The sequence below is a fragment of the Alosa alosa genome, chromosome 21 (genome assembly GCF_017589495.1).
Source record: "Alosa alosa isolate M-15738 ecotype Scorff River chromosome 21, AALO_Geno_1.1, whole genome shotgun sequence".
Lineage (NCBI taxonomy): Eukaryota > Metazoa > Chordata > Actinopteri > Clupeiformes > Clupeidae > Alosa > Alosa alosa.
The window spans coordinates 18,707,053-18,733,874 of record NC_063209.1 but is presented as its reverse complement, the minus strand read 5'-3'; the positions used below and the strand labels follow the sequence as shown (position 1 = coordinate 18,733,874).

Genomic DNA, 26,822 nt, shown 5'->3' with positions numbered 1-26,822 from the left:
ACAAGCTCTAAAGAAATGTAATTCCACTGACCCAAATGTGATATGACCACAGGGATTAGGTCAAGTCTTTGTTTGTATGGCAAACATTTCCTGGCCTACACCTGGTGTCCCCTTCGTCCTTGTATCCTCAAACGAGCCAATAACAGCACTAACAGCTGTTTGTTTATAGCTTGTTTCCTCCACGTTGTTCCAACACTGAGGGACCACCAACGCTACTGACCTTCACGCGCAGCAGATAGTTCTCCTGAGTTCTGTGGCTGAGTGGGGAGCGTGTGGTGAGTGTTCCTTGCGGATCCATCCGGAAGGCGCCCCTCTCGTCACCGCGCACGATGGAGAAGGTGAAGGGGGGGCCATTGTGAGGTGCGTCACCGTCCGTGGCCTGGAGCTGCAGGATACTGCTGGATATGGGGATGCTTTCCTGGAAAAAGAGCGGGGGTCAAACTGATCATTTCAGTAGTCATCACTAGGGGGAGCTCTAAGCATTGACCGGTCACAGAATAGACTCTGGATCTCTACCCTAGTTTGGCTTGTCCAGTCTAATCTGTGGAGAAGGAGGAGAAGAGCCAAAGGTTTGACAAGCACTTGTTTTCTGTCAGAGAGCTGGCGGTTTCCCAAAGTTTAAAGGTGTGTTTACATTGTCTCCCTTCAGAGTGAGTGCCCTCAGCCCCGAGTGTGACCACAGACTAGAGCAGAGGAGGAGACTAGAGTGAGAGTGCTGCTGAGGGGCCCTCCTGTTACAGCATAGAGAGAGAGAGTGCTGCTGAGGGGCCCTCCTGTTACAGCATAGAGAGAGAGGGCTGCTGAGGGGCCCTCCTGTTACAGCATAGAGAGAGAGGGCTGCTCTTGTAACAGCATAGAGAGAGAGAGGGCTGCTCCTGTTACAGCATAGAGAGAGAGAGTGCTGCTCCTGTAACAGCATAGAGAGAGAGAGTGCTGCTGAGGGGCCCTCCTGTTACAGCATAGAGAGAGAGAGGGCTGCTCCTGTAACAGCATAGAGAGAGAGAGAGAGTGCTGCTCCTGTAACAGCATAGAGAGAGAGAGGACTGCTCCTGTAACAGCATAGAGAGAGTTCTGCTCCTGTTACAGCATAGAGAGAGTGCTGCTCCTGTAACAGCATAGAGAGAGAGAGGACTGCTCCTGTAACAGCATAGAGAGAGTGCTGCTCCTGTTACAGCATAGAGAGAGTGCTGCTCCTGTTACAGCATAGAGAGAGTGCTGCTCCTGTAACAGCATAGAGAGAGTGCTGCTCTCTCCCCTGCTAGTGAGGGCCCCTCCTGTAACTTGTCTTGGACAGCAAAGTGACAACAACACTGATGATGAGTTTGCATTCCACAGTGCAATTCAGCTACAATACCTGAACTTCATCCAATAAAATGTGACTTCACTCCAATAAAAGTGACAGCTAAATGAAAATGTAAGGGAGCAGGTGGCTAGAGCTCAGATCTAATCTAAGAGTGCTACCTCCTCTGTCTCCTTTAAACGGGGATCGCAGCGGGGATTTGGACAGGACTCCTGGGCTTGTCACGTCCATCTGAAGCCTGGCTTGGCAGCTCTCGTCTTACCTGGATGACAAGGCTGTAGTTTGCCCGGGTGAAGACGGGTGGATTATCGTTTGCGTCCGACACGTCGATGGTGATCGCAGTGCTGCTGGATTTGGATGGACCGTCACCGTCAGGATGGTCAGGGCCAGGATCTCATTTTACGTTCGAGTGGAGGACAGTGGGAGGAGAGAGAGAGAGAAACGGAGGGAGTGGGGAGAAACAGAGAGAGAGAGAGAGGAGAGGGGAGAAGAGAAGGGGGAGAACAGAGGGAGAACAGAGAGAGAGAGAGAGAGAGAGAGAGAGAGAGAGGAGGAGAGAAGGGGGAGAACAGAGAGCGAGAGGAGAGGGGAGGAGAGAATAGGAGAACAGCGAGAGAGAGGGGAGAGGGGAGGAGAAGGGGGAGAACAGAGGGAGAGAGGGGAGAGGGGAGGAGAGAAGGGGGAGAACAGAGGGAGAACAGAGATAGAGAGAGAGAGAGGAGAGAAGGGGGAGAACACGGACAGAGAGAGAGGTGAGGGGAGGAGAGAAGGGGGAGAACAGAGGGAGAACAGAGAGAGAGAGAGGAGAGGGGAGGAGAGAAGGGGGAGAACACAGAGAGAGAGAGAGAGGAGGAGAGACAGACAAAAGAGAGAGGCATAGATAGACAGACAAAAAGAGAGTGAAATGAAAAAAAGAAGACAGAGAGAGAGAGAAACAGACAAACAGAGAAAAAGAGAGAGAGAAGAGGAAGAAGGGATGGGAAAAGAGAAAGTCAGAAGGGGACATCAAGAGAGAAAAAAGTGGAAAAGGGGAGAAAAAAGTGAAAGAGAGAAAAAAAATCACAGCCTTAAATCACCTCAGTGGCACTTTGAGGGAAATGAAGCTTAGCGCTTGCAACGCCATCAAAGCTTTGAGAAGTCTTCTCTCCCCCTCAAACGGTGTCTACATTTATCTCTGTCTGAGGTGGAGAGAAGGGAGAGAGCAAGAGAGAGAGAGACTGAGAGAGAGAGTGAGAGACAGAGAGACTGAGATAGAGAGACTGACAGAGAGAGAGAGACTGATAGAGAGAGTGACAGAGAAAAAGAGAGAGAGAGAGAGAGAAAGAGAGAGAGACTGAGATAGAGAGTGACAGAGAAAAAGAGAGAGAGAGAGAGAGCCTGTCAGACACCGTGGCAGGTGGCCTCACCTGCTCTCTGTCTAGTGGCCGGGCCACTCGCAGCTCCCCGCTAACTGCGTCGATGATGAACGGAGTCCCCTGGTTGCCGCTGATGATAGAGAATCGGACGCGGTTGTTGGCGGGCCCATCAGTGTCGCTGGCCGTGATCTGAGGAGGCAACAGACGTATGTCACACCAGGTCAATACTGATGTCCTGCTGTAGACCATGATATCACACTGCAGATGATTTTATGCATGCAGACACGGTGTGGTGAACAAACTACTTGGTGGAGGCTTTCCATTTTTGTGGACGGTGTGAAATTTTACATTTTGATTATTCACATACAAAGCTCACAGACTTTATTATATCTGAAATGGAGCTATTTTAGTAAACCAAGAAAAAAGTTTTAGGAGGACATTCAACCAAATTACCAATTAAACCAAGTTAAATTGAACAGGCATATTGAATCGCAACCCCAAATTACTGTATAATATCATATTATATCAAAATGTGACTGAAGGCCTCAACATGTTTTGGGATACATTGACTCGCATTAGAAAAATACACCAACCAAAAAGGCCATTCTGTACAAAACCAAAGGGGTATGTTAAAGATGGCACAGAGGACTCACGGTCACCACAGCGGTCCCTGGCTTGGCGTCCTCGCTGACCACCGCTGAGTACACCCCCTGGCTGAAGACAGGGCTGTTGTCGTTGACGTCCGTCACGTTGACTTGAACAGAGGCGATGTCACTTAATGGCTCCTTCCCCTCCACTTTGGCCTCCACAGTCAGGAAGTGCTCATGGGATGATTCGTAATCCAGACTTTCGATCACAAAGATGTCGCCTGTGGATGGAGGGAGGGAGGGTGGTGGGGTGGGGTGGGGATACAGAAGAGACGTTTCATTAGAAATGGGCCACACACAGTCTGCACCGAGACCTTCTCGGAAAACAATTATCCTTCGCCGTCATGGCCGTTGAGGCGGTGTGTGACTTGAAGGTGACGTGACACGATGCGGCGTTGAGTGATGGCGTGAGCCGTGCGAGCGAGCTGAAGGATGCCACGCACCCGTGCGGGAGTTGATGCTGAACGCTCCCTGCTCGTTGCCGCCGGTGATGGAGTAGGCGATCTCGCCGCGCCGCGCACCAGAGTCCCCGCCGCTGGCGAAGACGCGGAGGATCTGCGTTCCCATGGAGACGTCCTCGGGGACGGTCGCCACGTACTCCCGGAGCTGGAACGCGGGCGGGCTGTCGGCAGCGGTGCGGACAGTGACAGTCGCCGAGCTGAGCGAAGACAGCTGACGGGGCGTGCCCTGGTCAGTGGCGCGGACTCGGAGTGTGTAGGTGGCCTGGACACTGGGGTCAAGGGACCTCTCCAAACTTATGATTCCTGAATGTTCCTGGATGGAAAACAGGCCTCCGGCCGAGTCCTCGAACGAATACAGGATTTTGCCATTCATCCCTTTAAAAAACAAAACAGCAGAGGAAAGAGAAGAAGAGAAAAAAGAAAGAAGGATAGAAAAGAAAGAAGAGGAGGACAAACAGAACAGAGACATGAGAAGCAGACACAGACCAACGCAACAAACACAAAGAGCCCTCGTCTGAATGGCCTGCAAAGTGCAACCTCTGGCAACTGAGTCTCAAGCATGAAGTACAGCTATTGTGGGGCTTATGGGAGCATTGCGCTTACCCACCAGTGTTTATGCATAGAGTTTTCCTAATAAATACAGTAGATGTTTGCTTAGTTATTGAATTAGCTTCATTTCAACTTTAAATAGATGTTTGCTTAGTTATTGAATTAGCTTTATTCAAATTTAAATAAATGTTTGCTTAATTATTGAATTAGCTTCATTTCAACTTTAAATAGATGTTTGCTTAATTATTGAATTAGCTTCATTTCAACTTTAAATAGATGTTTGCTTAGTTATTGAATTAGCTTAATTTCAACTCTAGACTTTGCACTTGGCTCATCATTTAGAGTAGGGCCCAAAGAGACACAAACAAATAAAAGGTCAAAGCATCAAAACAAACAATGGGCAGTTTTGCAGTGGTCAGTCACATACAAAACACTGTAGCGTGTAGTGCTGCTGAAAACAACCTTCGTGCTTCAAGCTTGCCTTGAACAGAAGAGTAGTGATTATAGCTGTCTCCCCTTGATCGTGATATCACTGAGGAGGAGTGTGCAGGGCAGCCCAGACTTCTATTATTACTGACCTATTGTCTGACCAACTGCCATGCTGGCAAACAACCCTGATGGAAATATGGCCAGTGAGTCAATTGGGCTCCATCACTTAGCACTCCCCCATTAACCACAGAAACAACGCTGCCAACTTCAACGGTGATGAACCAACTTGATGAACGCAGCGGCGAGACACAAACGGTGATTACAGGGATGCCTGTTCTGTCATTGTGCAGCGTGCTGCTTATGCTATTTGATTTGTGAACACAATCTTGTTTGTTAGTGAAAGGGGAGGTGTGTGTGTGTGTGTGTGGGGGGGGGTGGGCAAAAACCCACCCAGCAACAGCAGCAGCCTTTGATGAGTAACAGCTTGACAGACTTTGTTTCACATTTTCAGCTCCTCCTATCGTGGGTGAGTACGAGGTGTAGACCTACCACTGTTCTCACTATACTCTTCTGTAAAAGACCTCAAAATGTCACTCTTCAAATCGGAAAAAAAAGAGCACAGAACACGCAAAACAAACAGCAAAAATGTCAGTCAATGCCCTGTAGCAAGCAAAAGGGACATCTTTTCAACAAGGGAAAAAATCCCACTGGAAGGTGACTGACTTTTGCTTTAAAATTCAGCGCAAAACCTCAGTTGCCATCTTACCAAGCATTTAATTGTTCCCAGAGGATAGCAATGAGAAATGCATGCGTGAGCCACTACAGCATGATGCTGACAGGCAACAGGAGGTGTGCACACAGCGAATGTGGCAGAGCAGACAGTGCACTGCATTCTGGGTATCCAACTGATACCATAGATCACTGAAGACTGAATAGGTAGTAGCCCCTAGCACAGATGCACTTCACATGTTACCATTCACAATCAATGAATATACTACAGATGAATGAGAGGTGAGAGACCCAGGATAATTAGTTCCACAGATAATACTAAATAATTAGTTAAACAAACAAAAAGAAATAAGGAGTAAATGTACAATCCTGTACAATAATGGCTGTTGATGAAGTTGAATGAGGATGAGGTATATTGTTGGTCGTAAGCGATTGATTGCTATATTTCTGTGACTTCTCGACGCTGTTTGTTTTGTGTTTGATAGTGTGCAGAAAGGCAAGCCGGGACACAGTTGTCTTTCGCACCTTCAGATAAGTATAAGTATAAGTATATATACTCTTTTAGTATATAAGTATAAGTATATATATACTCTTTTGATCCCATGAGGGAAATTTGGTCTCTGCATTTATCCCAATCCATGAATTAGTGAAACAGACACAGCACACAGTGTACACACAATGAGGTGAAGCACACACTAATCCCGGCGCAGTGAGCTGCCTGCATCAACAGCGGCGCTCGGGGAGCAGTGAGGGGTTAGGTGCCTTGCTCAAGGGCACTTTAGCCGTGCCTACTGGTCGGGGTTCGAACCGGCAACCCTCCGGTTACAGGTCCGAAGTGCTAACCAGTAGGCCACGGCTGCCCCTAAATGACCCCACCTACCAGTGTCCGGGTCCACGGCCTGCATCTGGGCCACATAGGTCCCAGGCTCCGTGTTCTCCGCCACGCTGAAGTGATGGGCGTCCGGTGTGAACCGCGGCGGGTTGTCATTGACATCGGCCACGGCTATCTCCACGGCGACCTGGCAGGAGAGACCCCCTCCATCTTGTGCTTGCGCTGTGAGCTTAAACTCCTGCCTCTCCTCGCGGTCCAAGGGCAAGAGAGATCTCAGCTCACCTTCAAAAGAGAGAAAGGCAAAACTTGGAGATGGAAGACAATCTAAAAGTCCCTCTACCAACTGTTAATGCACAAACCTGACTGTGTTTTGCATAATTCATACGGAAAAACGTAAAACTACTGGACAGCGCCAAGCATCCCTATTTTCCATTTCCCTGATATTGATAAAGATTAAACTCTACTAAATGCACACAAATGGGGCAAATGCCTTCTTATGTTAATAATGGTGGCTTGGAAAACCCTGAGACAAAAAAATTGCTTTATACTCATGGTAGTGTAAAGCCTGAGAGAGAACCTCCCCTGATAGCGCCTGGTTCTTAGACATACAGACACCCTCCTCATTATGCATCTCAATCTCCTGGCACAGAGCGGCCTCCTCCATTGCCCCTCCATAGGGACAACTAGAGGGGGGGTGTCCCCACTTAGGGACCTCTAAAGGAGAGCAGCCATACAGTACCAGTGCTGTGGAGACCAGTGGACACGCTTTGCATATTTATATACTGTATATATGCATATCTGAGCACCAGTATCTAGATTTTACTCTTTGAGGGAAGAGCACTGAGACTGAAAATTGACTGAGAATTTACTTTTTAGCTGATGTGGCCATGGGACCTTAAACAGGATGCTGCACATATGGACATTTGGCAAGATGTGTTTTCACAGCAGATTGTTGTGTCATTTTCATGTAGCAGTTAGCAGTTGCCAGGGGCTGCGGATGTTCAGGAACCTGTGTGAAACAAATGGTGTTCTATGCTATATAATATGCTAGTTTAATAAGACCATAACAAATGGACGGAAAGAGCTTTTTTTCTAATCTCTGTGTGTGTGTGTGTGTGTGTGCACACGCATGTGTGTGTGTGCGCATGTGTGTGTGTGTGTGTGTGTGTGTGTGCGCGTGCGCGCGTGTGTGTGTGCGCGCGCATTTGTGTGTGTGTGTGTGTGTGTGTGTGTGTGTGTGTGTGCACGCGCATGCGCGCGTGTGTGTATGTTCTACCTGTGGTCGGATGCAGGCTGAAGCGTTCGGCCCCATCTCCAGACAGCTGGTAGGTTATCTCTGCGTTGCCATGGACATCCGCATCAGTGGCCGACACCTGTAAGATCAGCAGGCCAGCCGGCGCGTCCTCAGGAACCGTTCCAGCGTACACACTCTGAAGAACACATCGGAACGCACATCAGCAGAAAATCACACACACATAGATACGCACGCACGCACGCACACACTGAGCCAAGGGACAAGGTGTGTCATTACAACACTAAGGGCCCGCACACATGTACAGTCTGCTGTAATTGGGCACTTCATTTGGTCTTTACCTTTCCACAAACTGGACTGTTGTCGTTGGCGTCCAGGACTTCGATGTCCACAGCTGCTCTGGCCAAATGGGTGCCATCTGTAGCTGTGAGGTTTAAGAGGTAATTGTCCCTTTTCTCCCTGTCCAGAGGGTTCCTCACAGTCAGTCGCCACTCACCATGACTCTGTTCAATGCCAAAGTGCCCTACAGGGTCCCCACCTGAGAACACACACACACACACACACACGCACATACACACACACACACACATGCACACACACACAGAGACAAGTACACACACACACACACACACACACACACACACACACACACACACACACACAAAATCAATACAAATACAAAACATTGTTATTATCCAGGCAAAGAGACATACACAGAACTGACTGGGGTCTAATGACCAGGACTGCAGAGGAGGACATCTGATGTGTTTATCGTAACTAGCTTTGTAATACAGTACATCTGTGAAATAATAGCACAGTGGTTGAACAAAGACAACAATGGCCACAGTGTAATTGAAGTGCTGTCGCCGCTGAATAGGCCCTGCGTATTACTCCGCAGATGCACATCGTGCCCTTCCTGTTGTGTTCAGGGATTCAGTATTTTTTTCTTTTTTGTTTTGTTTGTTTTTTCGATATCTAGTCCTCCTGGAAATGCAGCGTATTTACCAATGTGAATGACCATTTGTAGCTCAGAACAGTCCAACAGAATGGGCTCCTACCAAAGCGGCATGTAGTATACTTTTAGAGCACAATGCTGACTTATTATCTATTATAATCCAAACAAAAACCTGGCTTCCGAGGAAAAATTACGATTGCCACAACACAAAATACTTTGAGAAATTGTTCTATTTTTCTGCTTTTTTGTGACAACTCCTAAGAAACTTCTCTGCTCACCTGTGATGTAGCAGCTGATTTGTCTGTTTGTCTCCTTACTGTCTGCATCAGCGATACTAAACACAGCAACCACTGTAGACGGTGAGTCATCTTCCCTCGCCGTGGCTTTGAAGACCTCCTCGGCGAAGCGCGGTGGGTTGTCGTTGACGTCCACCACAGTCACCTCCACCGCAGCAGTGGCCATCATCTGCCGCTCCTTGCCTTGGTCCGAGGCGATGACCGATATGGTGTACCTCTCTCTCTGCTCGCGGTCCAGCTCCCTCAGTGTGACCAGCCAGCCCGTGGTTTCCTCCACGGCGAACAGCTCCAGGACCTCAGGCCGCTCCTGGCTCTCGTCCAGGCTATACGTCACCTGGCCGTTCGTTCCCGTGTCCAGGTCGAAGGCCCTAACCTGGATGACCGATGTCTGCCTTGGAGAGTTCTCCACCACGTAAGCCTCGTACGGGTCAGAATCAAACTGGGGGCTGTTATCGTTCACGTCCTTCAGCTCAACCGTCACCTCCATCAAAGACAAGATCTCCATCCCCTCCTGAAGTCTGCTGGCCTGCACCGTGAGGCCATACCAATGGGTGCTTTCGTAATCCAGACGCTTTACTAGTTTCAGCACACCAGTCATACTGTCGATGACAAACACATCCTCTCGGTTGCTCTCGGCGATGTTGCCTCTCACGAGGCTGTACGTCACTGACGGCTCACCACCCTCTGCCTGGATCACGTCCATCTCGGTCCCAACAGGGAGGTCCTCTGCGATCGTCAGCTGCAAGGACGGCTTCACAAACTCAAGAAGTGACACGTGCGACGGCACCACCACGATATTAACGGGAATAAACGAGTGCTTCTGTGGCGTTCCGGAATCCCTGGCCTTCACATAGAGAGTGTAGAGATAATTCTCAAAACCAAACAGGCTTTGCTTTACGGTGATAACACCACTCTGGGGGTGAATGTCAAAGTGACGCACCTCCGAGTCAATTTCATACAGAATGTCAGCATTGATTCCCTCATCCACATCAATAGCGGTTATTTTGACGATGGACATTCCTGTAGGGCTATCCCAAGGAACTGACACATTGTACTCAGACACAACAAACTGAGGGGTGTTGTCATTCATGTCTGTGATGATCACATTGACAGTGCAAAATCCAACTTTGCCGCCGCCATCTTTCGCCATTACATGTATAGCTATTGCTTTCTCAAGGCTGTTCTCCCTATCGAAGCTCTCCAGAGTGTAGATCTGTCCATCAGTGTCAATGGCAAACTTATCTCTCGTGACCTCGTTGACTATAGAATATTTCACTTGGCCATTCACCCCTTCGTCTCTGTCTGTGACTTTGACTTCCGTGACCAGTGTGCCAATGGGGGAATTCTCCGGGAGCTCAACGGCATACAGGCTCTGGGCAAAAGTAGGGCTGTGCAAGTTTTCACGGATCACTTTGATGTTCACCTCAGCAGAGCTTCTGAAAACGCCATCCGTCACCAGCACGTTCATGCTGTACGAGGGCTGCATGCCACTCCGCTGGTGATTTGACATGACTACTTGTCCAGTCTTTTTATTTAGAGCAAAGTGTCCCCGCTCGTTGCCTGAGAGGAAAAAGTACTCCAGCTTGCCAGCATCTGAGACATCGGCGTCGGCTGCTTGGACACTTAGAACAAAGTGGCCTTGAGTGGCCAGCTCACTAACAGCAATGTCGTAAGAGCCTTGCGTGAACGTGGGCGGGTTGTCGTTGACATCCGACACGTTGATGATCAATGAAGCCTCGCTGGTCAAGGCAGGGGTACCTTTGTCCACAGCCCTTAGTCTGAGAGTGTGTTGTGACTTTGTTTCATAATCTAAAAGGCTGGTAGTGGAGATGACCCCTGTGTCGCAGTCAATCTGGAAAAAAGTGGAGACAGAGCCCTCAGGCTCCAACAGCTCATAGGAGACTAATTTATTACTCACAAAATCAGCATCTACAGCCTTCACCTGGTGCACTGATGCGCCAATCACAACGGACTCCGAGAGGGTGACTTTGTAGGTATCCATTTCAAACACTGGGGCATTGTCATTGACATCCAGCAATATGATGTCGATAAAAACCTCTGAATGAGAGCCAGTCACAGCATCTGTGGCTCGCACTCTCAATTTATAAGCAGGGTGGACCTCGTAATCCAGAGTCTGAACGACGCTAATGACCCCCGAGTTGAAGCTAATGGAGAAATGACTAAGAGGATCCCCTTCAAAGATGCTGTACACAGCCCTGGGGCCATTCAAACCATTCACCTGAACTTGCAGAATTGAAGTGTGTGGCAGGATGTTCTCGGATATTTCAATGTTGTAGAAGGGTTTTTTCAAAAATGGGGGCAGCCTTGTTTAGGACCGTCACTTCAACCTCAACTGTGGAGGACAGAGCGGGCTCTCCTCCATCTTGTGCGACCACACTTAGTACAAACTTTGTGTTTAGGGTCTCCAGATCAAAAGGCCTCTTAAGAGTGATGTCTCCTGAGGAGGACATCTGAAAATACTTGTGCTCATTCAGGAGGTATTTGACCTCTGCATTTCTGCCAGTGTCCTGGTCGACAGCAGACATCTGTCTAATAATTTGGCCCACTTCCGCGTCTATCTGAACTAGGGCATGATAGGGCAGGTTCACAAACACTGGTGGACTATCATTAACGTCCTCAATTGTGACTCTGACCAGAACATGGGAAACGACCTTGGGTGACTTTGGTTCTCTTGTAATACCAACCACAACCTCATACATGTCTTGCTCCTCTCGATCAAACGGTTTTCCAGTTGTAAAGAGAACCCCTGAGGTTTGACCTATTTCAAAGTGGCCATCTTGGTTGAGAATGGTGTAAAAGAGAGGCTCGTTAGTCTTCCTCCCTACCGTGGACACTATGGCGAGGGTTTTCCTCTCTGAGGAATTCTCTCGCACGACAGCTGTATATATTTTTTGGGTAAACTGCAAGTTCGGATCTTTGTTCTCCTTCACCGCAACTTTCACCACTGAAGTGCTCTGCCATCGGCCATCAGACACCCTCACGGTGAGTCTGTACCTGCTACGAAGCTGGGTAGCATTCTGGATAAAAATGCCACCAGAAACGGCATCAATTCTGAATTTGTCTCCAATATTGCCATCTGAAATAGAGAAAAGCAATTTGGCATTGGCTAGCGAGTCGTTGTCTGTTGCATTCACCGCTATAACTCTTACCCCTTGGTATGCTGGCAGAAGGAGAGTCGCTTCATATAAGTCCTGGCTGAATTTGGGTGTGCAGTCATTAGCATCAATGACTTGGATGGTCACTCTGGCAGTGCTGCTAGTAAATAACCGTGGGGCGCCAGTATCGTGGGCCTGCACAGTAAATTGGAAAGTGGTCCTCTGCTCGTAGTCGAGCTCTGACGCTGTCTGAAATGCACCTGTGCTGGAGTCGAGGGCAAAGTAGTTCCGTGCGTCTGGCTCTACAATCTCGTACACGAGTCTGCCGTTCAGGTCTGTGTCCATGTCAGTAGCTTGGATGACCAGGGGGGTGTTTCCGTCAGTTAAGACTAAGCTTTTGATTGCAGCCGACTCACTAATCGTTCCAAAGTATTCAGCTTTTGTGAAGAATGGGGCATTGTCATTTTCATCCTTAATGTGAACTAAAACTGTCATGTTGCTTTCAAATCCAGCCATGTTTGTACCTTGCACAATCAATTTGTATAAAGATTTAGTCTCGTAGTCTAAAGGCTTTAGTGTGACAATGGCACCCGAGTTTGGATTTATAGCGAAGGCAAAGTCAATGTTTCCTTCTTTGATCTGGTAGGTGACTGATGATTGACTGGAGGCCTCGACCACAGTCACCAAACTCCCGACTGGAGCGGCTTCGCTGATTTCTGCCGAGATTTCTTCAAGGGCAAATTTCGGTTTGGCGTTATCAGAGATGGTGACAGAAATGTGGACCTTTGTTTCAGCACTCCGAGGAGGCTCCCCCTGGTCGAAGGCTTTGATGGTTAGCATAAACTGGCTCTCACTGCTGCTGTCGAGCTCCTTGGCGACGGTAATCATTCCAGAAAACGCATCAATAGCAAATTTGTTGCCTTCATTCCCTGTGAAAAGAAAAAGGAAAGAAACTTATCATTGTTGTCATTGTTACTGTTTAATTTTTAATCTAATTATCAAATCTTGTTTGTTTGTTTTTTTAACTATGTTGAGTGCCTTAATGGAACACTGTCATGAATATGTCATGCCAGTGAAGCTTTGAATCTGACTAGATGAATTACTTCAATATACTTTCTTGTTCATCTTGATGAAAGCATGAACAAGTGTGTTTTTGTTTTTTCAGGTGTTTTCAAAGGGGAATGCAACAGATGAAGCTAATTATCTCAGAGCTGGTGCTGTGTTGATTAGGCAGAACAGTAGGGATTACTGTGAAGCAATTATTAAAATTATCTAGTAATTACAAACAAAGTTTTATTAATTATCACTCATCCAAAGAATACATAATTAATCAGCATCCCATTTTGCCTTCCGGATAGAAGATGCTCGCTCTCTTTCACTCTTTCTATCTCTTTCGGTGTGTGTGTGTGTGTGTGTGTGTGTGTGTGTGTGTGTGTGTGTGCGCATGTGTGTGCATGTGTGTGTGTCTGCATTTCATGGGATATTTTTTAATTAATTTGGACTAACTGACAAAAAAAATCCTCAATGAAATTGACTTTACCTGCAACAAAAGGGAAACGTCTCAATGAGGTGACATACCTGAGTCTATGCTGTAGAGCAGCTCAGCATTCACCCCTTTGTCCTTGTCAAGGGCAGTCACCTGCGCCACCACAGTGCCCAGGGCAGCCGTCTCTAACACACGGCCCGTGTACCGAGGACTCGTGAAGGAGGGGGCGTTGTCATTGTTGTCCTCCACATTGACTATCACCCGCACCAAATTACGCTTCACTGGAATGTCTTGGTCTCGTACCTGTGAATACAGGAAGTGACCTTGGTCATGGTTGTGATTGCATACAAAATAGCCTCTGGTATTTTGGTACAATACATCTCTTGTGGAGAGATATGTTCAGTGAGATCCACTTAGTCAGGCAATATACCCACGGAGAAACACACACACACACACACACACACACACGCACCGCTACTTGACTGCATTTGCTTAAACACACGCTGGCACAGTAAAAATGTTAAATTCAATTCTTGTCTTTGAATGACTTCATGTCACCAGTCTCCAAGCACAAATATATGCCAACTTACCATTACAGTAAGTGTGTGTCTTTTCATGACTTCATGGTCCAGAGGATCAGTGGTGTATAAGTAGCCAGTTCCTGGGTCAAGGCGAAACTTCTGCAGGCTAAGGGGGTCGGTGCTGCTCAGTAGCGTGTAAGATAATTTGCTCTTCAGGTCTTTATCGGTGGCAAGGATCTCCAGGATTTTAGCGCCGGCCTGCGTCTCTTCTGGGATGCTAATCTCGTACACAGCCTGAGAAAACTCCGGTCGGTGTTCATTTGTGTCAATCACTTTAATTACGACCTTTGAAGAAAAGAATAGAGAGAGAGAGAGAGATACAGCGAGCAAGAGAGAGAGAGAGAGAAAGGGAGAAAGAGACAGACAGAGAGATGGAGACGTGTTGAGAACAGGCATTTCCACTGGAGTAACAGTTGCTGTGGAATATGAACAGTTATTACACAATACTGGCCCTCAGCAGGCATCACACCTGGCATGTTCATTAGATGCACCCCACATGGTCATCCATTCTCCTGCTCCCATTCTGGAGCTAATATACTGTAATCACTGAGAAATGGACCACAGCTATGTTCATCAGTACAGCATTACAGGATCATAGCATGGTTTGCTTTTTTAAAATTGTATTGTATCAGTAAAACAGCTTGATAACACAAACGTGACAATGTAAGGTGCATTTTACCAATTATAACCAATTTCATGAAACCATAATGTTTTTGATTGAAGACCGATTGTGTTAGACATTCACATTTTACTAAATCCTATTTGCATAGTACATTCAGCAGAGGGATTTTCGTTCTCACCAGATTGACTCTGATAATTATCATAATTATAATCAGCTCTGTCATCATCGTCATCGTCATCGTCATCATCATCATCATCATCATCAGCAAAAAAGTACATACCAGCAGGTAAATGGAATCATGTAATCTAGTATGACCATTGGACATTAGGTGATGTGTCTATATGTGTGTGTGAGTATAAAAGAGAAAAGGGGAAAGTGAGAGAGAGAGAGAGAGAGAGAGAGAGAGAGAGAGCAGAAAGACAGAAAGAGAGGCAGGCATGCTGAGACAGAAAGAGAAAGTCAGAGGCAGAGAGATAGAGATAGCGTCAAAGAGATAGTCTGAAATATCACTCTCGGTCACAGCACCCCCCACACACACACACACACACACACACCCAGCACCTCAGGCAGAGCTGCAACCACTGATATACGAGTCCCCCCTGTGACTTGATAAGGCTGGTGCATACCCACCCACACCCATGAACACATGCACTCAGTGCCTCAGGACTGGTATGCTCACACCACACCACAACACAGAGGACACAGGGAGCCTGCATTCTCAGTGTGCCACAGACACACACACACACACACACACACACACACACACACACCACAACAACCCCTCAAAGATGCACCATTACACCGTGGGTCTACAGGTTCATCCTAATGTGTGCCATAACTCATTCCACTGTTTTTCCCCTGACTGATGGATAATTTCCTCGAGAGCTGTTATCCTGAAATGTGAGAGACACCAATTCTCCTCTCCTGCATTCATGGTTTGGGGAAAACGCATTAGTCAGTTTGTGGGTAAGACACGCCCTGTAAAAAAAAAAATCCTTTCATATCAAACGCAGTTAGAAAGATGACGTGCTTCCCTATGCCCTTGACAAGAGTGTGAAATATAATGACAGAGGGTCTGCTGTCCTCAGACATTCCTTATGTAAGATGATCAGAAAATGATGGCTTGTCATCTTCTACACAAGTTTCTTTTACTATGCAATCCAGCATGTCACCTGTGTTTCTGCTATAATATCTTCCTTTTCCATTCGAAAGGACAAATGTGTGTGTGTGTGTGTGTGTGTGCGTGCGTGCGTGCGTGCGTGCGTGCGTGCGTGCGTGCGTGCGTGCGTGTCTGTGCTCTGTATGATAAACATAAGAGGTTTCAGTACCTGTGTAGTTATGCACCTGGACCCATCTGTGGCTTCTATGGTCAAGTTGTAACTTGAATTTTGTTCAGCATCAAGCGGTCCTGCGACGATGAGCGTTCCACTGCCCTTGTTGACATCAAACCTACTGTCATCCTTTCCACCTGTTTCTACAAAAATAATCAAAAAAACGTTCCTCTTTATTCCCTAAACGTACTGACAATGAAGGGATCTGTATGTGTTTTGTATTCACATCATGAAAGGGAAGTTAAAAGAGAAGAAATGAATTACTGAATCCACATGACTTTTGCAGCAGTCATCTGAAGTTGAGTATTTACTTGGTAGTCACACACAGATCACTGTACTGCAATAGTGATGTGATTCAGTCATTTCAAAATAAAAGCATAGACTATATACAGTCTATGAATAAGACAGATGCAGGTACTATAAGCCTGCTGGCCATAACAGTACTATTATATCACAATGCAACTACAGTACAGCATGCAGCGGACGAGTTTAAGAAGAGGATGATCACAAGCTTTCAGCAGATACCTTCTGCTGTACCATTCCGGTCAGAGGCCATCTGAACGATTTGAAAAACCTCTTTAGCATCTACGTCTCCTTGAAAGTGAAAGGGACATGCAAAGAAAACAGAGAGGAGAAAGGAGAAAAATCAGCATCACCGCAGCGTCCAGTACTTAGTCAAGAGAGTGTACATCTACCGCTAATATCAGAAAATGAAAATAAAAAATACAGACTAAATTGCCAGACGCAGAGGTTTCTATGTCCCTGAAACTAGAGGACGTCCAGGATACAGAGTAAAGGGTCCATAAGGCAAAGTCTACTTTGCCTCAAAAATCCATTATGCTGCATTATTTCGTCTTCGGCTACCTTTAATTGCAAACCAGACGGGGGAGTCAGTGAGCACCGTGCGGATGACCCCCACCATGTGACCCACTTTGTCCGACTCCATGACCGTAAACGTGGCCGGCGCCTCCTTGTCTAGCTCCAGGGCCTGCGCTGGCACTTTGGGCCTGGGGATCCACTCCACATGCAGCCGGCAGGTAGACGACCTCTGTGGCCGGCCGTTGTCCACGGCCCTTATCTGCAAGAGTGCAGCGTAAGCGCGTTAGCATCTCTCTCTCTCTCTCTCTCTCTCTCTCTCTCTCTCTCTCTCTCTTTCTCTCTCTCGCTTTTTTTCCCCACACACACACACACAGGATGTGCTTATGATAGTAGGAAAAGTTTGGCAGTTGCTGACTGGTAAGAAAGACCCAGTGAGTAACTGGACTGTGTCCAACCACATGGGTCTCTATTCAAAACCTGGCAGTGCAAATGAGATGGGGCCGGGGGTGGTCAGGGCGAAAGTGCCACCTACCGTGAGGACATTGTATTCTCCTGCAGAGAAAGCTTCTCTGGTGGATACCCACCCGGACCTGGGGTCGATGAAGAACCTCCCTTGTTTGTTGCCGTCCTCGATGCTGTAGGAGATCTCTGAGTTTTGGCTTGTGTCGTGGTCCGAGGCGAGCACCCTGTACACCGGCTCTCTCGCGAGCGTCCGGCTCCGCTCTGGCAACCTGATTCTGTAGACCGTCTCCAGGAACTGAGGAGCGTTGTCATTCTCATCCAGCACGTTCACAATCACTCGAACACTAACAGACTTCGCTGGAGCGCCGCTGTCAGTGATAGTGATCTGTAGTGAGCAAAAGATGTAGGAGTGTAATGGACATCACAGAAAACTGCCTTGAGAGAACTGGTTCACTCAGCTACCAATAAAAAGTAAAGTTTCAGGAATCATTGTGCAAAGCCATTATGGAAATATGGCATTATGATGGTGAAAACATGTTTGAATAACTAATCAACTAGACATTAAGGATAATTCCAATCTCTACTGCAAAAGTCAAACTTGTTTTACAGAGAGATATGTGAGGATTTTGAAGTACAAGATCATTGAATTATGTTAATACTGAAGAAAACATAGGCTACCACTGATGTACTAGGGCCCTCATTTACATGGCAGGCCAAGTGCAAAGTGCAAAGCATAGAATAATGGCCTCCCTCTGGTTTACAGGCACAAATAAAGCCAGATAGCATAGCCACTGATATTTTGACATTTCCTCATACACAGTCTGCATCACTCTCCTTGTGTGAACATGAGTTACCTGGAGAGTGTGTTCCTCCTGTTTTTCTCTGTCTAATTTGCGGGATGTTGTCATCACCAATCCTGTGAATAAATGACAAACTTCCAGTTATCAATTAACCATGACCTAATAATCTTTTCTCCTATAAGATAATGTTAAATGTTTAATGTTAAAATGTTCACATACTATATAGACATTACATGTCAGTTCAGCCCATGCTTAATGCATTATAATGATACAGCACATACAAATTCTCTGCTCTGAAAATCAATCAACATTGTGAGGAAAATGGACACCCTATAACAGCAGGAGGATAATTACTCTGTATTTGACTTCCTATGTTACAAACAAATTCAAATCAAGCAGAATTGCTGTTCTATCATTTTAGTATCAAATACATCATGTTTTATTTAAATGAGCTCATCCAAACTAAGACTGTGTTCCAACTCGCATACTTCTGTACTTACTTGTGCACTCATATTAGGCAGTCTCCTTATTATCTTCCTCTAATTGTATTCACCGTGGTAACAGGCAATCATTTAAACAGAGTCAGGTTGAATGTTTAAACTTTCAGAGGAAGATGTAAGCATCAAATGTGTAAGAATGTGAACGATAACTGAAATGCATATGCATAAAAACATGAGATGGAAATGTTGATCTGAAGATAACTGTGTCAATTCTACCCAGGGTCAAATGAACCCTTGATAACATAAGAGGCCATCCACTTTTATTTTAGGACAATAACAAATGTTTAAAGACTCTTCTGTTCACCTCACACTTAACTCATTAACTCAGTTATAGTTTGTATTATTATGTTTTTTCTTAACATGAAAACTCATTGTTTCATTGTTAGATATTGCTACTATTATTATAGCAATACTGTCATACTGTCCTTATGTCATCAGTGACCAAGACTTATACATTATTAGGACACTTACCTGTCTTGGGATCGATGACAAAAAACCCTTGGGGATTCCCACTGGTTATCCTGTAGGCCAGCTTGTCAGACCCAGTATCAGGGTCAAATGCTTCAATCTGGATGACGGAGGTGTCCTTTGGGGAGTTCTCCTGGACAGATGGGTAGTAGATGGGTTCCGAGGTTTGTGGAACATTGTCGTTGATGTCCCTGACCTCAATATACACTTCCACAAAAGACGACTGGGGGATGACTCCTTGGTCAGTGGCATAAACAGTTAGCCAGTACTGACCTGTGGTTTCGCGATCAAGCGTCTCTTGGGTGAATATAACACCTAGAAAAAGCAGCAGAAGAAACATTTTGTGCTACATGATCTGTAAAGGTCAAGTTTCATGGACGTCAGAGATGCAACGGTGGGAAGCAAGAACAGGCAAAGATAGCAGCAAGAGTGTGGTCATAAAATAACTGTCATGTGATGGTAAGACAGCTCAAACAATTTGCATAGCAAACACTGCCAAGCCTTCTATGGAAGATTTGCATATTTCGGCCTCATTATTCTCCTGTAAGGTTCAACACAGTACATTTTTCATGAAAGTGCTAAAAAAAGAAAAATAATATTTCCTCCAGCCTCTATTAACCTGGGGTCACCTGATTTGACCCCATCTGCATAATGCTGGCTGTACAAATTGTGACCTGAGGAAGACAGGAGGCAGGAGGATTGATGTGGTGATGTTGGGCAGTTGTGTGTGTGTGTATGATGTGTGTATGTGTGTGTGTGTGCATGCGTGTGTGTATGATGTGTGTATGTGTGTGTGTGTGTGTGTGTATGATGTGTGTATGTGTGTGTGTGTGTGTGTATGATGTGTGTATGTGTGTGTGTGTGCATGCGTGTGTGTATGATGTGTGTGTGTGTGTGTGTGTGTGTGTGTGTGTGTGTGTGTGTATGATGTGTGTATGTGTGTGTGTGTGTGTGTATGATGTGTGTATGTGTGTGTGTGTGCATGCGTGTGTGTATGATGTGTGTGTGTGTGTGTGTGTGTGTGTGTGTGTGTGTGTGTGTGTGTGTGTGTGTATGTGTGTGCATGTGTGTGTGTGTGTATGTGTGTGCATGTGTGTGTGTGTATGACGTGTGTGTGTGTGTGTGTGTGTGTGTGTGCGTGCGCACACACCTCTCACCCAGCAGGCAGCCTGTAATGCTATGACTCATCCAGTGTGGTGTGGACATGTTAAATGGACAACAAACACAGCCTTTGCTGGACTGGCACTACAACCTGTTTTTATAGGTCAGTAGCTCTTTGGGCCCCTGGCCTCTGTTCTCCAGGTCAGTCATTGGAGCAATTGGAGTTACTTTTCATAAGAGATTATTTAATGGCACATTTAGTGGTTGACTACTCACCAGTTTCTTCATTGATGCCAAACACTCCCAGGCCAGACCCATCCCCTATGGTGTATCTGACCTCTCCGTCTCTACCTGGGTCTTTGTCTGCTGCCATCACTTTTAGGACTGTAGTTCCAACTGGGGCGTCCTCGCTCACGTACGCCGAGTTGGTAAAAAAAGGAAAGGTGGGCCGGTGGAGATTCTCGTTAACGTCAACAACCTCCAGCACAACGTGGCACACAGACGTCAGGGGCTCCGGCTTGCCTTTGTCCCGCGCTCGGACGGTCAAGTTGTACACCTGTCTCTTTTCGAAATCCAAACTTTGCCAGATCCTCACTGCCCCGCTGACTTTGTCCACCTGGAAGGCGCCGTCTCCGTCGTCCCCCAGACTGTAGCGCACCTGCCCCGCGAGGCCTGCGTCTGGGTCGTGCGCCTCCAGCCAGGCCACGACTGACCCGACCGGGAGGTCCTCTGGGACCCTGGCGCGGTACAGGCGGTGTGAAAACACGGGTGGGTTGTCATTGACGTCTCCGAGTATCACTCTGAGTATCACGATGGAAATGAGCTCAGGCTCGTCCACAGGCCTGTCGCATGCGGCCGCCTTGAGAGTAAAGGACGCGTGGGACTCTCTATCCAACATGCCTTTTACAGTTACAATGCCTGTTTTCTCATTGATGTGGAACTGGTCTGTCTGTGTCAGGAAACTGTATTTGACCTCCCCGTTTGCTCCCAGATCTGTATCTGTGGCTTGCAGCTGAATAATGTCTGTCCCTACTGCTGTGTCCTCACTTATTTCAATGGAGTACTCCCGTTGCTGAAACTGAGGGCTATTATCGTTGGCATCTAGCACTTTGATTTTAAGAATATGTGACACAGACCTTTGGGGTGATCCCAAATCATAAACAGTGATGTTTAGAGTGTGCTGATCTGTGGTTTCTCTGTCCAGAGGTTCATCTAGAACAAGTCTGCCTGTGTCTGTGTCTATGGAGAAACAACTCTCAAGATTTCCTCCTGAAATGACAAAAAACAGTTTCCCATTGAAACCACTATCTGCATCTGTCGCCCTGAACTGAAGAATTTCTGTTCCGACATCCACATCCTCCTTCACCTCGAGTAAATTAGGAGGCGCCATCAGCCGTGGAGGATGTTGATTAACCAAATTAACATCTGTGTACGACTCCTCAAATTCTCCCCGGCGCTTCGCACTTCCGAAGAGCAGCCGCCCGGCCAGGTCCCTGGCGACGCCGGTGTCGACACACTTGGAGCTGACCCGTTCTACACCTGTCACGACCGTTATGTTCATGAACAGCGGAGGACTCGAGTTCTCGCCGTCGTTCGCAGCTATTTCCAAAGTGTGCAAAGTCATTTTCACAGCCGCTCCAGAGTCTAATGGCTTTTTAAGTGACAGTATGCCCGACTCTGGGTGGAGGCCAAAGAGCCCCAACTTGTTCCCAGCTTTAATTTCATACTGCACTACACCCAAGTCATCCATGTCGATGGCAGAGATGACGGCTATCGTCTCGTCAACGCTGAAGGATCTTGGCACAGTGAGCTGACAGTCAATGTTCTCGAACAAAGGCGCATTGTCGTTCAAGTTGTTCAGCGTAATTGAAACGGTCGTCTCGGCCTCTCGGCGGAAAGGCGAGCCCCAGTCGGACGCGCGCACTCTGAGGCTGAAGACGCGGTGCATGAGCTCGTAGTCCAAGTCCTCGGTGGTGGTGATTACACCTGTGAAATAGTCTATGTGGAAAGGCAGCGGGGTCACGTTGGCAATGGTGTAGGTCACATAGCCATTCTCACCTTCGTCGGCGTCGCTCGCGCTGATGGCTAGGACGCTGGTCCTGAGTGGAACATGCTCATTAACACTCACAGTGTAGTATGGCTGAGTGAATTTTGGAGTGTTGTTATTTTCATCAATCACCTCAACGACTACTTTGGTGGTGGCTTGTCTGTCACTGGTAATGACTTCGAATTCATATTTGCTGATATGATCGGCTTGCACTGTCTGCGTTGTTGTTATCAAGCCTGTCTTAGGGTTGATGGTGAAAGGACCCAATGGCTGGTGAGCTCTGGGCTTTAGTGAATACCTGATGAGAGGGCTGTTAGGCTGAGCTCTCACCCTAATCACAGACGTGTGGGGAGGTGCGAATTCGCTCAGTCTGACTGTGTAGATAGGTCTCTCAAACTTGGGCGGGTCTATGAAATGCTGAGGGGGCTGCAGCCTCACGACTTTGACAGAGGAGAACTTTGGTGGACTGCCCCTGTCCTGCGCCTGCAGGGTCAGATTGTAGCCGAACTGGTGACCCTCCCACTCCACCTCTTTCACAGCTTTGATCTTGTACTCGTTGCTGCCTGGGCCCATCCGCACAACTATGAACTGCTGGAGCGGGTCGCCGGCCACGATGGTCAGTGAGGCGATCTCCCCGTTCAGCCCTGGGTCGCCGTCGTCCACTGTCACCACGGCGTACGTGGGGTCCTGGGTCGTGTTCCAGGGAGTGACGGGGACAGCTGTGATGACAGGTGTCCGTTCGTTGGCGGGCAGCACGTGGACGGTCAGCTTAGCCACACTGCTGCCACCGCCCCCACCACCAATGCCCTCAGCGCCACTGCCACCGATGCTGCCGTAGAGCTTCAGACCCCGGTCCTCTGCCAGGATGTCCAGCTCATACAGCTTGGCCTCGCTATAATCCAGTTTTCCCGTCAGAGTGATGACGCCGCTGGCGGGGTGGACGGCGAACACGTCCGTCCACTGCCTGAAGCTGAAGTAGTGCTGCCCGTTAGTGCCGATGTCGGCGTCCGTCGCCGCCGCCCTGCCCACGCTCGTCCGCAGGGCCGTGTTCTCGGGGACGGAGACGCTGTAGGAGGTCGGCGAGAAGAGCGGCCGGAGGTCATTGGTGTCGAGGACGCGGACGACCACTCGCGTTTGAGCCTCGGCGCGACAGAGCCTCTCGTGGGCCGTCACCGTGAGCTCGTAACGGTCTTTGATCTCCCGGTTCAGGGTGGACGAGCTGCCTCCTTTAGTCCGTATGCGTAGAAAGCTGAAGTCCCCCAGCAGAAACTCATCCGCTTTGAACATGTTCTCACTGTCTCCAGAGTCTATTTTATATCGAATGTCCCAAGCCCGGTCTCTCAAATATATACCCATTTTTGGAGGGGCCTCAGCGTACGTCTTTGCAGCAGAGTTCTCATATATGGTGACATTGTAATGTGCTTGTGTGAACTGCAGGGGTGAGAAGGCCTGCTGTCTCTGGGTCCCTGCACAGCTCCAGAGGACATGCATTACCAGTATGACGGACGAGTATTCCCCCATCATGACACTCGCTTCATCAAACCTGGATGAAGACAGGAAATAAATCAAAGCAATTAATAAATAAAGAAATAAATAATTGATCCAATGCATTATATGAATCTTAAAATTAAGCCACATCAGAAAGGACCAAGAAGTACAGTACAAGGCATAGATGAAGGCGCTGTGCACATAGTAAACGTGTACATAATAAAATATGTTTTAAAATTCATTCAACCACAGCATTTCAATGAACCCTATAACAACTTGTTATGGGCGCCACTGTGCGTATCGCCATAAAACAATGCAATACTCTACCATGAATTAGTAACGTGCGTTAACGACACAAGTGCTGACACCTTTATCTCTTTCTTGACAGCAGGCTAAGGCTAAGACCCTAACAACAACGCGTACCTTCTTGCTAGTTCCCACAAAATCTTTCAATACGAACTGAAAGTGGTATCGCATCAATGTTTGTGAATATTGCACTGGCTATCTTTTCTGCTTTAAAGTTTTCAGTTGGAAGCTTGTCAACAGAGACAACACTGCTCCGTTTAGTCACACCATAAGAAGTTCTTCCACATGCGCTTGTGCAAATACACTAATTAAAAACAAAGACACATTCACATCGGCTATATTGTATTTAGATCAAAGCTTAATCAAAGAAAATGAATTATAGTATATATATTATTATCATTAATTGATTATCTTCTTACACCGACATTCGCTTACCATTTCAGCGAAAGAATAATCCAATCAGTAATGTTAATAAAGCCTCAGGTGCATGCGGAAAAAAGGCTATGAAGAAAATAAAATATTCCGTAATATGTCCAGTACAAGAATTGCAACTTTCAACATAGCCTGGTTCAGGAGGTGTTTGGAGTCGACCGCACACACCGTTCACACCTAATCGGCTACTCCGCGCCAGCAACTCCCCTGACTGGAGAGGCAGGAGCAGTGCTTCTCCAACTCAGTTCACATGCGATCACCGCCGACGTGATGTCATCAATCTCAGACTACAGAATCGCTCATGTATGTAAGTTACTCGTATGATTATGAGGCAAAAACATGTACAAACATTAAGTTGTTATGAGGAACATATCTTTTCTTTTTTATTATTAATTTTATATCGGCTCTGTTCTCTATTCGTGACTTACAGCTCTTCAGTGTAACCTGACAGCCATATAGCATTTAACCTACTTATGTGATAATACAAGTTGTTTGAAAATTATTTTCATATCCAAATTCAACAGCATCAAAGTATTAAAAGTGCACGCCAGACATCGTCATTTGTATGATGGATAAACGTTATTTCGATTGTAATTAAATGTTTCAATGTATCAAAATAATCAATTAAACCAGGTCATCATGTCCATCTTGACACCCCCTTTCTGCATAATGCATTGTTAGCACTGCCAAAAATAGGTCTAGCAGCACTGATTAGACTAGCCTAGAGTGTGCCACTCTAAAAAAAAAAAACCCTCCTAAATTGAGCTCTTTCGCCCACAGCCTTCTAAGTGCTGGATAGTGATTGAAAAGCCACCCTGACTAAAGCTCTCTCAAAGTATGCAATGTGAGAGTCACCTTTAGGCCCATGTCAGTCCCAGCATTTCAAGACCTGTGGCATTGTGGATGCACACATTGCATCAGCAGGCCCTCTTGTGTTCATTGCTCTAAATCCCCCCCAAAGGCTGTGGAGAGGAAAAGAACACACCGTGTTCAAGGGGGGGATATGAATGTTTTGGTTGCGGAAAGCCATGTAATGGAACCCAAGGTTTAGAGAAAAGCTCTGCTGAGCCGGGGTACTCATGAAACGAAAAAAAGGAAGGAAGAAACAGCAGAAAGAAAAAGATCCTATTTCAGATATAGTAATCTGGCCAGCTGTGCGAGGGAGTCTGATGTTCCTGCTCTGAAATTCTATTTGGCCTCTCTATCAGGGCATAACAGACTCCCGAGGCAGAACTATCTGCATTCCGAGTGCTGTTGTGCGTGAGCAATCCATTTTTAACAACAAATGCCACAGCTTGGTTTCTGTGTTCCTTATTTGCATCATAGTGGAGGGGAAAAGTAGGAGTGGAAGGGACGTACAGGGAGCGCGGCGACTCACACAGGGCTATTTTTTTCCCCGCCTCACAAAGTTCTCTCTCGTGCCCTCTACTTAAATGGCACCACCACATTAGAGGTCCTTGGGAAAGTTATTGTCATAATTATTATTCTCTTCCTCCTTTTAAATGGAAATCCGTCATTCAGCCGGCATCTTAATGTCACCGTAGGCTTTTTACAGGATCCAGTGTGCTTGTAATGGCTGGAGAGTGGAAGAGTGCCTTTAAACACCTCCTCTCTTGAATGCCCTAATTAAGGCTATAGGAGCTGGCCACAACTCTCCCCCTCTCTCTCTCTCTCTCTCTTTGTGGAAGTGTGTGTGTGTGTGTATGCGTGGAAGTGTGTGTGTGTATGTATGTGTGTGTGTGTGTGTATGCGTGGGAGTGTGTATGTGTGTGTGTGTGTGTTTACACGTGTGCACTGTTTCTGGATCTCCATAAAAAATGGATGACAAAATGTTCAGATTCAAGGTATGTTTGTGCTCAACTAACGGACACACGTTGATGTGAAGAGACTTCAATTAGAATGGTATGGCGATCATATTTTTCAATAATTAAATTTCCCTCATCCTTTTTATATATTTTACATTGATTTGACTTATCCTGTTGCCTACTGAAAACCTTAAGCTTTTACATCTTCACCTACCCTCTCCTCTGTTTCTCTTATTGTCCACATGAACACAATAGAAGACATAAACGCAGCAACTAATGAGATATACAACACGTAATGGTGTGCTTTACATGAATGTTGACCATTTCCGTAATAGGCCACACAGCAATCTCATTTGCTGCACAAAGGCATGGTGTCAAGGCACCATCATTTCTAGCACAAATGCTAAACACCCCCAAAACTGGCTTCATCGCAGGCTTTGTGTGGTGGTGCTGTTTGTGTGAGCGTCGCGGCCCCCGGATGATAAGATGTGGGAAGGGGGCTGGCTGCTTTATGCCCAATGCCCAATCAACTTCCATAATCCCTCTGTGCTCCGTATTGGCTTGTGGATTGCAACACGTCGAGCAGTGAGAGGCTTCCAGCCAGATAACAGAGGGGATCTGCACACCGATGCGCATTTTTTAGGGCATATTGC

General features: G+C 46.9%; 1 protein-coding gene across 1 annotated transcript in view; it reads right to left on the bottom strand.

The window, feature by feature from the left end:
• LOC125286701 (protocadherin Fat 1-like) overlaps positions 1-23,662 on the bottom strand; it is a 34,060-nt gene extending 10,398 nt beyond the window's left edge. The window contains 18 exon segments of the mRNA XM_048231931.1: positions 221-418; positions 2,707-2,844; positions 3,309-3,523; positions 3,746-4,138; positions 6,351-6,584; positions 7,579-7,732; positions 7,896-8,092; positions 8,788-11,110; positions 11,112-12,850; positions 13,500-13,710; positions 13,998-14,273; positions 15,939-16,084; positions 16,467-16,535; positions 16,806-17,019; positions 17,293-17,607; positions 18,077-18,138; positions 18,994-19,305; positions 20,368-23,662. Coding sequence (XP_048087888.1) covers positions 221-418; positions 2,707-2,844; positions 3,309-3,523; positions 3,746-4,138; positions 6,351-6,584; positions 7,579-7,732; positions 7,896-8,092; positions 8,788-11,110; positions 11,112-12,850; positions 13,500-13,710; positions 13,998-14,273; positions 15,939-16,084; positions 16,467-16,535; positions 16,806-17,019; positions 17,293-17,607; positions 18,077-18,138; positions 18,994-19,305; positions 20,368-23,662 — 10,491 coding nt within the window.
• Positions 23,663-26,822: the final 3,160 nt, after the last annotated feature.